Raw genomic sequence first — 13,550 nt, 5'->3', positions numbered from 1 at the left:
TATAACTTTCTATCTTGCACGTGTTTTATCAATAAATTCATACTGGATATGACCAGAGCTTGAAAAACTGTAGAACCATTACTGATGAAAATTCCGGATGTTAAATTTTTTTATAATCAGTAAATTTTGTGAAAAGAATTCAATACATGGTAATAAAGTAAAATAATGCTTTCTACATATCTTTAAATAATCAAATAAATTACTTTAAGTACATATTTTGTAATTTTTTAACGTTATTGAACAGACTTCAACTACGTACAACTTGGTCAACATCTGTGACACCAGACAAGATGGCGGAAGACGGAGAGATTGACATCGAAGGAGACTTTGAATTTAAATTAGAGTAAGTTAAGCTTTAAGTCTCATTAGTCATTTATATTTTTTGTAAAGATTGATTGAAACGAGTTCGCTTTGAGTGATGATATTGTCACCATGTTGTCTGTTTGAGTGACGATCCAATCGAGTATTTTGTCAACTTTTGTTCATTGTTAAAAAATAAACATTTTCCAGAGACATAAATAACTGTTATTTATGTCTCTGCATTTTCATAACAGTTTATTTAACTCACCATTGTGAACTTGCTTTGACTTTCATTCGTTTTTTTAAGAGAACAATAATACATCTCACAATTGTGTCAGATGTTGTTAGAGGACTCTGTCAGAATTATAAGACAAGCGACACTGTTGATATCATGAGACAACAGTCAATTAGGTTAACTTATTTGCATAAAATTATCAAATATTTTAGTAATGTCTACATATGTTATTCTATTTGATAAAACTTGGGGTAGTTTAAACAAAACAAACGTTAAAGCGTTCATAAAAAAGTGTCAATAGTTGCGTTTTCAAAGTTATGTTATGCTCATATATTATATGTAGAAGTTAAAGTTCTTCGTTGGAATTCAGTTTTCTTCAGCTCACTTCAAAACATAGGTCACATTTTAAAAAAAATGATGTTTTATGAGCATTTGCGTATATTTTCAAGTTAATTAGAACAATTAATTTGCATGTGTTATATTTTGACATAAATATGCAAGTTATGTTATATAATGGTCAATGTTTTTCAACGAAATAATTAATTGTACCACTGCTCATCTCATACAAATCTGATCACAGTATTCTAAACAAAAATCTAATTTAACATCAAATTTAGTTTGGAAAGGAACTCTTTTTTATTTTGCTGAATTCTTGGACTCTGTAAAGCCAAAATGTGAGGATCATATCTTATTAGAACCTTTGTGGTTTAACGAGAAGATCAATGTTTAAAATGATTATATTTTTTACAAGTCAGATTTAATTCATTAAAGAAGTATCAAAGTTTGTCCTTATCCCTTTTAGATCTAAAAACTGAAATAGTCATATTAAATATCAACATATATGATAATTCTACTTATAAGATGTGTCACCTATTCCTTTGCAAATGCAAATAAGGAAAATTACACATACATAGCTCCTTGCAATCAACTTTTGCAAATCTAATTGGTATTAACAAACTTGAAAACTTTATTGAAACTGAAAATTTTTATTTAGGACACAAAACTTTCACTGTCATTCCTTGATAAGGGACAGGTACCCAGGAAGTGACAAATATGCATATCACCTGTTGAGCCATTCAACCCCAATATGCTGAAAGGATGATGATGAAAACATAATTTTCCAGTTTATTCTTTAACCAATGCCAAAATATCTAGATTAATTTGTTAGATGATTGAAATTCAAGTTTTACATACATTTGTACAATGAAATAACAAATTACCACATCCCAATCATGTGGTTAGAATACATGTGAATAAGTTCTCCTTTTTCTTACTGATTAAGGTAAACTTGACCATGTCACAAGGGACAATAGGTACCTTTATCTTGTCGTTTACTTATAGATGTCTTCTGTAGATTGTAATTTAGTTCTTAACCTACTTATAGTGTGGACAGTGACATATATGATGAGCTTCCCTCAAAAAGTGCCAACTTGCTGCCAGAATACACAAACCCCGCCTGGATGCTCGAGCAGGTTAGTGGTATATGTATTGCAGTCATCTGTTTTTTGGTTGTTGTTTTTTTATCTATCAGCTGACTTTGACTTGCAGAAATTTGAATGTTTGTATGTTCCAATACTATAGGTGTACATCAATAAATAACATGTAATTTCAAAAAAATGTTCATCTTTATCACTCTAAAAATTTAAATCAACAAATGAATAAATGCCTCAGGAGTAATTGATATTGATGTACCATTTCTATTAATGTGAACTGAATGTTTGAATTTAGGCTCTACAGTGAACTGCACACATTGAATAAAAAGCTGATAATGTAAGGTGCTTGAAATGTGAGGTTGTAAAGAGGTTGGGGGGGGGGGGTTCAAATATGTTTGACATGAATCAAGTCTTGCCATTACAGGGCTGGACTATGGATACATTCGATGAAAAGTCCAAAGCAACAATTGAAAAGATGCTTCAGGAGGAACAGTATCCTATTTGTACAATAGCAAAATACTGTCTTTGTGTGCTCAATGTTTGAATTATAAAGTACACACATATACACATACAATTAAATTTCAAAACCAAAATAAACATCCAATGAACAAAAGTCCTAAACTCAGTATTCCCTCTTTTAGTTCCTACTTAATTGTAATGTACCTTACTGGTAATATGTATTAGAATACATGTATATTGACATGTATGACATGTTGCATTTCTGTCCTTTCATCGAATCTTGGGCTCTTATGGATCAGCTACCTTAATGAAAGTATTTACAATGATAATTATGATATTCTTTGATTTAAACTTTTAATTGTAATACATGTACATTGTATTAAGATATAAGTACAAAAGGATCAGGTTAAAGCCAGACCTCTGTTCATACTTCTGCATACAGAAGCACATTCATTCTTGTGTGTTAGCTTTGGAAAGCCTGTGAAGTATTCAGTTAAACCTTAACTTGAATCAGCTATTACACAAATGGCAAGGGAAGTCCGAGGCGAGTAAAGAACCCACGACTGCTGTCCAAGAAGTCTCAGATACAGAAACAGCCATGGACTGAAGACGAGAAAATCATGTTTGAAAAATACTTGGTATGGCAAACATTTATCATAAGCATGCTTATTTTGATTTTGAAAGTACCACACAATTTTTTAACTTTTGTTCAATCAAATATAGGAAGTGTTTGGGAGAAGCTGGTCAAAGATAGCTGAACTTATGCCAAATAGGACAAGTCTGCAGGTCAAAAACTATGCCCAGCAATACTTTAAACAAAAAGTAAGTCACTATGAAACAAAGTACAATGTTTTTGTTATTATAACTGTAAATCTGGAAATTCGGGCAAGATTGAAGTTTTTGAAACCTAAACAATAACTAAAGATTCAGTGTTTTAAGTTTAGTTATGGTAGAATCGGGCATTAAATTTCTTAACATCTCCATTTCCTTCATGTGCTATTTGTTACTTATTAAATGTGAAAAACATTTTACCCTTTAAAGTATCCATATTTACAGAAGTGGCATACATGTATATGTTTTAAACTGCAGGATTCTGAACTGATATTGTAATGATTATGTACCGGTATTGCTTTAGGCAAAGGAGGAAAGTAAACCGATGGAGCCTTGTGTCAGCCTATCTACCGTGCCTTCAACGTCCAGCGAAGCGGACAACTCTGTGAAAAATGTTCTAAGCCTGGTCACCACAGCTCAAACCACAGTCACCACAGTTACCAAGCAGAGGATCTCCTCCCCAAGCAAAGGCAGCATGCTAGCCAAAATGCTGATCAACCACAGCGCCTCCAAGTGCAGGGAGACCAGTAAGCCAGGCAACCAGGGTAGCCCGGGAGTGCCAAAAGTGTCTGAGTCTCTAGGAAGGAAGAGAGAGACCACAGCAAAGTCTGTCCATAAACCCATAGTTACCAAACATAGAAAGACAGAGACTGCCCCTAAAGTACCAAGCAAAGTCCAGATAACTGTGAACCCTGTGTCTGGGTCAATCTCCAGCACACAGTCCATGCCTAAGCCTAACCCCTCAAGTCTCCAGGTGGTCACCCTCTCCAGCAGTGGGATCGGACAACTAAGTCCATCGCTGGAGTCACGTCTACAGCAGTCCACCGGGGTCATAGAAAACCTGGACCGCTTCTGTGCTGTAGCAGACATTGTTGCAGAGGACGAGGATGAAGATGAGGATGGAGAGATAGACATAGAAAATGAGGATGAAGAAAACCCCATCCTTAAATCTCGATCCGCATCCCCAAATTCAGTGTATGAACAACTTATCCGTGCTGCCAATCTGAACAAATCACCGGAGAAAGTCAGAAACAAGGAGGTTCTGATAGAGCCTGAAAAATCTCCAGAGGTTGCATCAAATCAAAATGAGGCTGTTTCCCCACAGAATGCTGAAAAAGAGGCTGAAATGATTCAGGACACTCCAGATATAGCCCAGGAACTCTATAAGCAAAAATCAAGTGAGTAAACTGGCATGCACAAGAAAACACCTTCAAAAGTTGCAAGTTGGTTAGTGCCATATGGTGTCACAAATAAAATTTTATTATTTTTTTTAACAGGCAATAGTGTTGTGTTGTGGAATGGTGAGGTAATGGATTTACCAATCCCGACACAGGAAGTAGTCGTAGACCAGGAACTGGTTACAGAGGAGGAACGTCATATCCATGCCGACTTTTTTGATGGACGACCATCTAAAACTCTGGAACGTTATTTAAGAATAAGAAACTATATTTTAGATACTTGGTAAGAATATCAAATTGGAATTGGTAGATTTGCTTAAAGAATATATTTTCTTTGAAAAGTCAAAAAGTCACCTTTATTTTACCCTGATGGCACTGTAACTTTTAAGCAAATACAAGAAGTTTTATTTCAGTGTATATTTTATTAAATAATTGATGATTTTTGTCTTAAAAGGAAAAAATGTAAACCAGGGTACCTAAACAAAACATGTGTCCGACCTGGACTGAAGAATTGTGGTGATGTCAACTGTATAGGAAGAATTCACACCTACCTGGAATGTATTGGGGCCATTAATTTTGGTTGTGGTAAGTACTTTAAGGACAGGCGACATGTTCCGCGATTTTATATAACTTTTTTCCTGGAATTTGTTATTGATTTACATCTACCATGACAAGCTTTCTTGCAAAAAATTAGGCCAATAGGGTACCTTACCAGGCATTTGTGTGAGATACTTATGTATGCAATTTCCTTTATAATCTTATTAGAATTACAAATTTATTGCCAATCATAGTAGAGCACAGAAAGGGGCATAATCAAATATGTCTTTTGAAACCAAATTCGGTTAAAATCAGGATTATTTTTGTTGGAAATCTTTATTACAGGGAGATACAAAAAAGATGCATGGGGAACGTGTCTTCTGACCTTAAGATATTAAAACTCCATAAATTATTTTAAATGTATGTGATTATTGCTAGAGGGTCAAGTTGCATTTAAGAAATTTTAAGCTTTTTTTTTCTTTGGTAAATATTGATCTTAAATTAACATACATATACTAGGATTGTGATATTTAGAGCAAGCCTTTGAAATTAACCAAAATGTTTAGTATTTTGATAAAAAGCAAGCCAGATAAATTTACCAACAAATGCTGATAATTTGATATAGAACAAGCCTGTTACAACCAGACATCAAAGCCGACCCTACAGCTGTGCAGAGATCGACCTTCACGGGACGCCATTATCAAGGTCAACTTCTCCAAGCTGGAGTCCATGGTGAGTGAACTGTTGGGGGAGCTGTTGATTTGATCAAGTTTTAATTCTTCTTAAAGGGATTTGGACACAGTTTGAGCTCAAAATTTTAAATGCTATTTTTGGGGTTTTTTTTGGCATAGAATGGTTAAAAATGGGTATTTTAATGCCTCATCATAATTTGAAAGTCAAATATTGATGTTATCTGAATTGCAGCGACCAAGAAAACGGAGAATAAGGAATGAGTATGGACAGTGGGTGGATGAAAAGGAGCTACAGGGTAAAACTATACAGGTAGGGAGCTACAGGGTAAAACTACACAGGTAGGGAGCTACAGGGTAAAACTATACAGGTAGGGAGCTACAGGGTAAAACTACACAGGTAGGGAGCTACAGGGTAAAACTATACAGGTAGGGGGCTACAGGGGAAAACTATACAGGTAGGGAGCTACAGGGTAAAACTATACAGGTAGGGGGCTACAGGGTAAAACTACACAGGTAGGGAGTTACTGGGTAAAACTATACAGGTAGGGAGCTACAGGGTAAAACTATACAGGTAGGGAGCTACAGGGTTAAACTACACAGGTAGGGAGCTACAGGGTAAAACTATACAGGTAGGGGGCTACAGGGGAAAACTTTACAGGTAGGGAGATACAGGGGAATACTGTACAGGTAGGGAGCTACAGGGAAAACTTTACAGGTAGGGAGCTACAGGGTAAAACTACACAGATAGGGAGCTACAGGGTAAAACTATACAGGTAGTGAGCTACAGGGGAAAACTATACAGGTAGGGAGCTACAAGGGAAAACTATACAGGAAGGGAGCTACAGGGAAAACTATACAGGTAGGGGGCTACAGGGAAAATTATACAGGTAGGGGGCTAAGGGGAATACTGTACAGGTAGTGAGCTACAGGGGAAAACTATACAGATAGGGAGCTACAGGGAAAAACTATACAGGTAGGGAGCTACAGGGGAAAACTATACAGGGAGGGAGCTACAGGAAAACTATACAGGGAGGGAGCTACAGGGAAAACTATACAGGTAGGGGGCTACAGGGAAAACTATACAGGGAGGGAGCTACAGGGGAAAACTATATAGTGAGGGTGCTACAGGGGAAAACTATACAGGTAGGGAGCTACAAGGGAAAACTATACAGGTAGGGAGCTACAGGGAAAACTATACAGGGGGGGGGGGAGCTACAGGGAAAACTATACAGGTAGGGGGCTACAGGGAAAACTATACAGGGAGGGAGCTACAGGGGAAAACTATATAGTGAGGGTGCTACAGGGGAAAACTATACAGGTAGGGAGCTACAGCAGTAGGGAGCTACAGGGGAAAACTATACAGGTAGGGAGCTACAGGGAAAAACTATACAGGTAGGGAGCTACATGGAAAACTTTACAGGTAGGGGGCTACAGGGGAATACTGTACAGGTAGTGAGCTACAGGGGAAAACTATACAGATAGGGAGCTACAGGGAAAAACTATATAGGTAGGGAGCTACAGGGGAATACTGTACAGGTAGTAAGCTACAGGGGAAAACTATACAGGTAGGGGGCTACAGGGAAAACTATACAGGGGGGAGCTACAGGGAAAACTATACAGGTAGGGGGCTACAGGGAAAACTATACAGGGAGGGAGCTACAGGGGAAAACTATATAGTGAGGGTGCTACAGGGGAAAACTATACAGGTAGGGAGCTACAGCAGTAGGGAGCTACAGGGGAAAACTATACAGGTAGGGAGCTACAGGGAAAAACTATACAGGTAGGGAGCTACATGGAAAACTTTACAGGTAGGGGGCTACAGGGGAATACTGTACAGGTAGTGAGCTACAGGGGAAAACTATACAGATAGGGAGCTACAGGGAAAAACTATACAGGTAGGGAGCTACAGGGGAATACTGTACAGGTAGTGAGCTACAGGGGAAAACTATACAGGTAGGGAGCTACAGGGGAAAACTATACAGGGAGGGAGCTACAGGGAAAACTATACAGGGAGGGAGCTACAGGGAAAACTATACAGTGAGGGAGCTACAGGGAAAACTATACAGGTAGGGGGCTACAGGGAAAACTATACAGGTAGGGGGCTACATTTAAAACTTTACAGGTAGGGAGCTACAGGGGAATACTGTACATGTAGTAAGCTACAGGGGAAAACTATACAGGTAGGGAGCTACAGGGGAAAACTATACAGGAAGGGAGCTACAGGGAAAACTATACAAGGAGGGAGCTACGGGGGAAAACTATATAGTGAGGGAGCTACAGGGGAAAACTATACAGGTAGGGAGCTACAGCAGTAGGGATCTACAGGGGAAAACTATACAGGTAGGGTGCTACAGGAGAAAACTATACAAGTAGGGAGCTACAGAGGGAAACTATACAGGAAGGGAGCTACAGGGAAAATTATACAGGAAGGGAGCTACAGCAGTAGGGAGCTACAGGGGAAAACTATACAAGTAGGGAGCTACAGGGGGAAACTATACAGGAAGGGAGCTACAGGGAAAACTATACAGGTAGGGGGCTACAGGGAAAACTATACAGGGAGGGAGCTACAGGGGAAAACTATATAGTGAGGGAGCTACAGGGGAAAACTATACAGGTAGGGAGCTACAGCAGTAGGGAGCTACAGGGGAAAACTACACAGGTAGGGTGCTACAGGGGAAAACTATACAGGTAGGGAGCTACAGGGGGAAACTATACAGGTAGGGAGCTACAGGGGAAAACTATACAGGTAGGGAGTTATATGAAGATAAACATTACAAGTAAACTAGATGAACCCAACAACACCCTCCACTCTAATTACATCTTTTTAAAAAAATGATGAAATAATAAAAGTTTTTATACAGATATATACTATATCAGATTATTTTCCTATTACATATGTACTTTTATTTGTAATTTAATTATATAAGCTGCTGTTACTTATTGTTAGTGTTTAAATATTTTTTGGCTTTATTTTTGATTTTATTCAACAAGTGTTCGATAAAAATCTCTTGAACTTTTTTATATGAGAAGGGTGTATTAATGAGTATCTGGATTCAGTAATACTGTAAATGTACTACATTTGGCTGTGTATTAGATTTAGCGCTTTTGTCGGAATGCCGCTTCTGCTAAATCAAGTACATTGATTAATGCCATGCATATAAGTAAAAGAATAGTCACATTCAGGAATATGCTAATTCAAATGTACGCCAACTTGTTCAAAAACTAATTTTTGTCAAATATTTTACACGCCAAATATAATATGTTTACAGCATTCAGTGGTTTGTTCAACCTTTACACACCAAAATCTCTACAAAAAGAGTCAGGTCAGGTATACAAGGACTGTAGTTAGATACCTATCAACATTATAATCTCAGAAGCTCACTTGAGGTTGTAAACTTGAGTTTGTACTTGCAGCATCAAGAGAAGGCTGCAATAAAAGAGAACCAAGCTAAAGTTCCCAAAATGCCCAAGGTTCCTTTCTTGGATCCATTCAAACTCGTTCCCTGTCATCATTTCTCTCAGGAGAAACCGGTAAGTCTGACTTACAGAAACATTGATATGGAGCTTGGAGGGGCCAATTTTTATTGGATTGCCACTTTTATTAGGTTTGTGGGAATGTTATTTTCTGAAAGAAGTTGCATGTTTATTAAAGAATAAGATATGTTTCATAATTATTTAGGAATGTTAATTCGTAGGCATTAAAAATTGAGCCAACACAAATTCCAATTTTCTACAGTAGATATTCTTGTCTCTATCTTGTTTTTCAAATTCAATCCCTGTTTGATTCGTTTTCTAGGCTCCGTTTTATGTTGAAATACACAACACAGCTCTGATCATCATGGATATCCATGCTCATGTATCCAAAACAGAGGTCATAGGAATGTTAGGGGGTTGTTTCCATGGAGACGACCAGCACTTGGAGATCACCATGGCAATTCCCTGTAACAGCATCAGCACCGGTCTCCAGTGTGAGATGGACCCAGGTCAGTTGTAGAGGATATATTAGATATACATTTATTACATTCATTTTTCAAAATATCATTATACTCGTAATATGATCAAGCATCATAGCAGTTATGTCATTAATTCTTTGTGATTCTTAACCTGATTATACAAAATGCATGTTTTGCATTTTTGTTGCTTTGTAATGTTACCAGGTATTACTTGTATAGTCACTTTGTTGCAAACATCTTTTTAATTACTTAATACATGTAAATCATATCACTTACTGGCTCTTCTGGGGTTTTTTTGGCCGTCAGTGTCTCAGACATTTGCCTGTGAGGAAATCAACAACAACAGAATGAATGTGGTGGGATGGTACCACTCACATCCGACCTTTAACCCCAACCCATCCATCCGTGATATCGAGACGCAGCTCAAATTTCAGGTAATTCCACACAGTCATAGTCATTCAGGGTTCAAATCATCAAAGAATAATAGTGATAATTTCAGTCATAATCCAACTCCTCAATGAACTGATCAGATACAGTAGAGGTTTAATTTTTGACCGAGTAGATTTAAGGTTTGTTAAATGTCCTTAATGGCCTATGCCTATTGTGAGCTGATTGTGATTTGTTACAGGACTACTTTGCTCAGGGTGGTTTCTCCTTTATTGGTGTTATTGTGAGTCCTTATAACAGAACCTCGCCAGGAATGTGTTCCGAGTTCCAGTGTCTGACCATCAGCTCCGAGATCAGACCCGTCGACAAGTGCAGTAAGTCAGGGAGGCAGACTATGATGATGTTGATTCATCCGTTACAATTAGTCTAATGATGTGAGGCTTAGAATCTCTTTATTTATGTACAGATATGCCCTACTCTTTTAATTACGGGATGATCATGCAGCCGCTTCAGTCCGAGCTTGTGATGCGAAGCATTAACATGCTGGCCGAGAAATACAGTCATGATAGAAACCGCGTGGAGCTCCTACAACCATACCTGGGGGACACTTCCTGTCTGAGCAAGGTAGGGAAGAATAAATATATGTTTTGTGTGGCAAGTTACAGAGACATGTATTGTATGGCAAAATAAGAGGCCAGTATGTATCATATTGTATGGCAAGGTTATGGACATTATGTTATATACTGTATGGCAAGGTAAGGAGCTAATTTGTTCTTTTGTTTGGCAAAGTAAGGGCATATTATTTATTGTATTTTATGCTAAGGTAAGACGCTAATGTGTTTTGTATTGTATGGAAAGGTATTTAGGGGCCAATATGTAATGTATGGTATGGAAGGCAAGGGGCCAATATGTTTTATGTTGTATGACAAGGTAAGGGGCATTATATAATAATAGACTTTTCACGAGGTCAGTATATGGTTTTATAGATCTGATGAGAGTATATCAACCAAGGACATTATTCATAATATATTTCATGGCAATTGTTTATGGAGAGTATTCATTTTCATGTCCATGAAGTAATTATCAGTCATTTTTCTTGACTAGATCAACAATTATGTCATTAAATATCTATATGTTGAAGACAGTCATGTAAATTGTCAATTATTTTCTCTGTACAGTTTTATTTTGGTAGAATAGCTTTTTTTTCTCAATTGTAGATGCTGGAGTCACTAAAAGACTCGCTAGAGCCTAATTCAGAGGAGTCCACACAGTTTTTAGAAATTGTCAGCGAGATCTTCATAATGGCATTTGGGCCTGGGAAAGTTGAGGCGAGAGCGGTCCCAGATCCAGAACTCCTGGTCAGCCCTCCTGATGGCTGACAACTTCATAAGGGCAGTGGCAGTGGTGGGGTATACATGTATAAAGGGGTGTCTTGTTAGCTATGTGAACAATATTCAAAGTTTGATAAATGCATGTTAATGACAAATACTTTGTGCCAGTATTTCTTGGACAACGGAAGTAATGCTGACGATTTGTATTCCCGTTCTGTAAGCTTTCAAAGGTTGCTTTTGTTAATTTATTAGTTTGCTTTGTTGTTTATTTTATTTTGTTTTTTAAATAAACAAGATCATCTTATTGACATTTTTATTCTTTGTCATGTTTAATTCAATTCATGTAGAATGTGTTGGTAAGCTAAGATGTTAGACAGCTGGAGGGAACCATTGCACCCTCTTTGGGATGTACTAAACACTGTATCTGAATGCACCCTGTCTTTTCTTTCTGGGCGTACTTCAGTACTTACACATGTTTATTATGAAAGTCTATGGTATATACAACAGGATTGAAAATAAGTGCTTACAATTTGAGAATCCTCTTCTTAAAATTCACCAATTGGTTAAACAGTAAATCAGGACATTGTTTAGGTTTGTGGCCATATACCATTGTTTCATTAATTTTTGTTGGCATCACTTTTTGAGGGTTTAATGAAAATCGCAGTTTGGACGATTCGTAAAATTTGTGGACAGTGATCACATAATTGTAATGTGTTACATGTATTAGAAATTGCACCAAAATGAACATTAAATTTCATGGATAAACTTAACAGCAAAACCCCTGAAAATTGGTATTCAATGAATAATGATGAATCCATAGTACTTAATTACCATTGTATTTTATCAAATTTTGCACTGTTTCCCCATCATTTCCTAATTTAACAGTGTAAGCCAATATATGTTACATATAGGATCTCTCATGACTTGCAAAGAATTAGGATTTTTATCCGAGTTGTGCGTTTTCTATCCCCGAGCCAGAGCGAGGGGATAGAAAACACACAAGTTGGATAAAAATCATATACCATCACAAGTCATGAGAGATTCTTTTTATCACATGTTTACCACGTCTTTTGTTAAACTTTAATCTTTTCTGTAAAAGTTATAATTAACAAAGAAACGTTCACATTTCATTTTCGAACATATCAATTCATGAAAAAAAAACAAACTGACATTAAACACCACCTAATGTACAACTCCCGACTTTTCAACTAAAATTAATTTTTTAATTTGTACTTTTTCATTCTACGTCAATCAATCGCCTCAACCTACGTAATGTGTAACTATGACGTCACATGGCGTAAGAACACAGTGGAATATCAAAAATTTATCCCATGAGTGATATCCACCGTATATTGTATAAACATGCAATAAGAATACATGTACAAGGGTTGATCCAAAAGCAATGTCACAGATGCGATAAAATCGTGAAAAATCCGCGTAAAGTGACTAAAACTTGTGCTTAGAGAAATCTACCTAATTCAATTCAGATCTGAAAATTTTAATGCATTATGATAAATATTTCTGAAGATAATATATTTTGTAGAGCGTGAAGCAAGGATAGTCGCCACACGCTAGCGACGTCATTTCTAGATCTCTGGCGTTCTAGTAGAATGTCGTAATTTAGTACTCTTTAAATATTGGCCACAATGCTCTATTTTATATTTTTGTTTATTTCATAAAGTAACTAATTAATAATTATTATAGTCTTTTTTTTGTAATCGATTGATTAGTATATTGGATATTATTTAATGCGCTATCAATTCGTCAAGGTCTCTTTAAGAAGTCATGAATGTAGCTTAATTATTTACTAGAAGCTCATGACGGAAGAACCAAGTTTTAACTTTCCTTCAGAGTGTATATCTTCTGTCTATTTAATTTAATTATTAACATGACATATGCTTTTATAAGATATTGAACCACATTTAGGGTACCCTGTTCAATCGCTCTCAATTTTATGTTGATATGTCAATTCCAGTACATTTTCCAGTGATTTCTATTTATCAAAGCAAAAAATGCCGCGCATCACAGTTCACATATCCAGTCTTTTTCTTGCTCCTTCTTCCATGATCTAGATACAAAAGGCATTTCATAGATATCCAAAATGGACGGAAGTCTATGACATATCTGTTTCAATATATTGTGTTGTTTTGGTCTTTTTCAAAATTTGAAGATGTATACTTAAATACAAACCTTAAAAAAGACGTAAATTCACAA

The 13,550-nt window shown here is 36.8% G+C and overlaps 1 protein-coding gene across 1 annotated transcript; it reads left to right on the top strand.

Moving 5' to 3' along the window:
* The first annotated feature begins 279 nt into the window (after nt 1-279).
* Nucleotides 280-11,646, top strand: LOC128166168 (histone H2A deubiquitinase MYSM1-like). The gene is made up of 16 exons (XM_052831161.1): nt 280-343; nt 1,920-2,007; nt 2,393-2,460; nt 2,942-3,065; nt 3,151-3,249; nt 3,563-4,436; nt 4,536-4,719; nt 4,891-5,021; nt 5,599-5,705; nt 5,898-5,975; nt 9,080-9,196; nt 9,462-9,648; nt 9,925-10,052; nt 10,247-10,379; nt 10,472-10,629; nt 11,223-11,646. The coding sequence occupies exons 1-16, from the start codon at nt 291-293 to the stop codon at nt 11,382-11,384; spliced, it is 2,691 nt and encodes an 896-aa protein (XP_052687121.1). The 5' UTR covers nt 280-290; the 3' UTR covers nt 11,385-11,646.
* Nucleotides 11,647-13,550: the final 1,904 nt, after the last annotated feature.

The sequence above is a fragment of the Crassostrea angulata genome, chromosome 10, assembly GCF_025612915.1.
Source record: "Crassostrea angulata isolate pt1a10 chromosome 10, ASM2561291v2, whole genome shotgun sequence".
Taxonomy (NCBI): domain Eukaryota; kingdom Metazoa; phylum Mollusca; class Bivalvia; order Ostreida; family Ostreidae; genus Magallana; species Magallana angulata.
This window is presented reverse-complemented; position numbering and strand designations above follow the sequence as displayed.

What these genes read in the sequence shown, in the direction of transcription:
- LOC128166168 (XM_052831161.1), top strand. Translation starts at nt 291, where the DNA reads ATGGCGGAAGACGGAGAGATTGACATCGAAGGAGACTTTGAATTTAAA. An exon ending in CCGCCTGGATGCTCGAGCAG is followed by an intron (nt 2,008 to 2,392) that starts GTTAGTGGTATA and finishes TTGCCATTACAG; the next exon opens with GGCTGGACTATGGATACATT. An exon ending in ACACTTCCTGTCTGAGCAAG is followed by an intron (nt 10,630 to 11,222) that starts GTAGGGAAGAAT and finishes TCTCAATTGTAG; the next exon opens with ATGCTGGAGTCACTAAAAGA.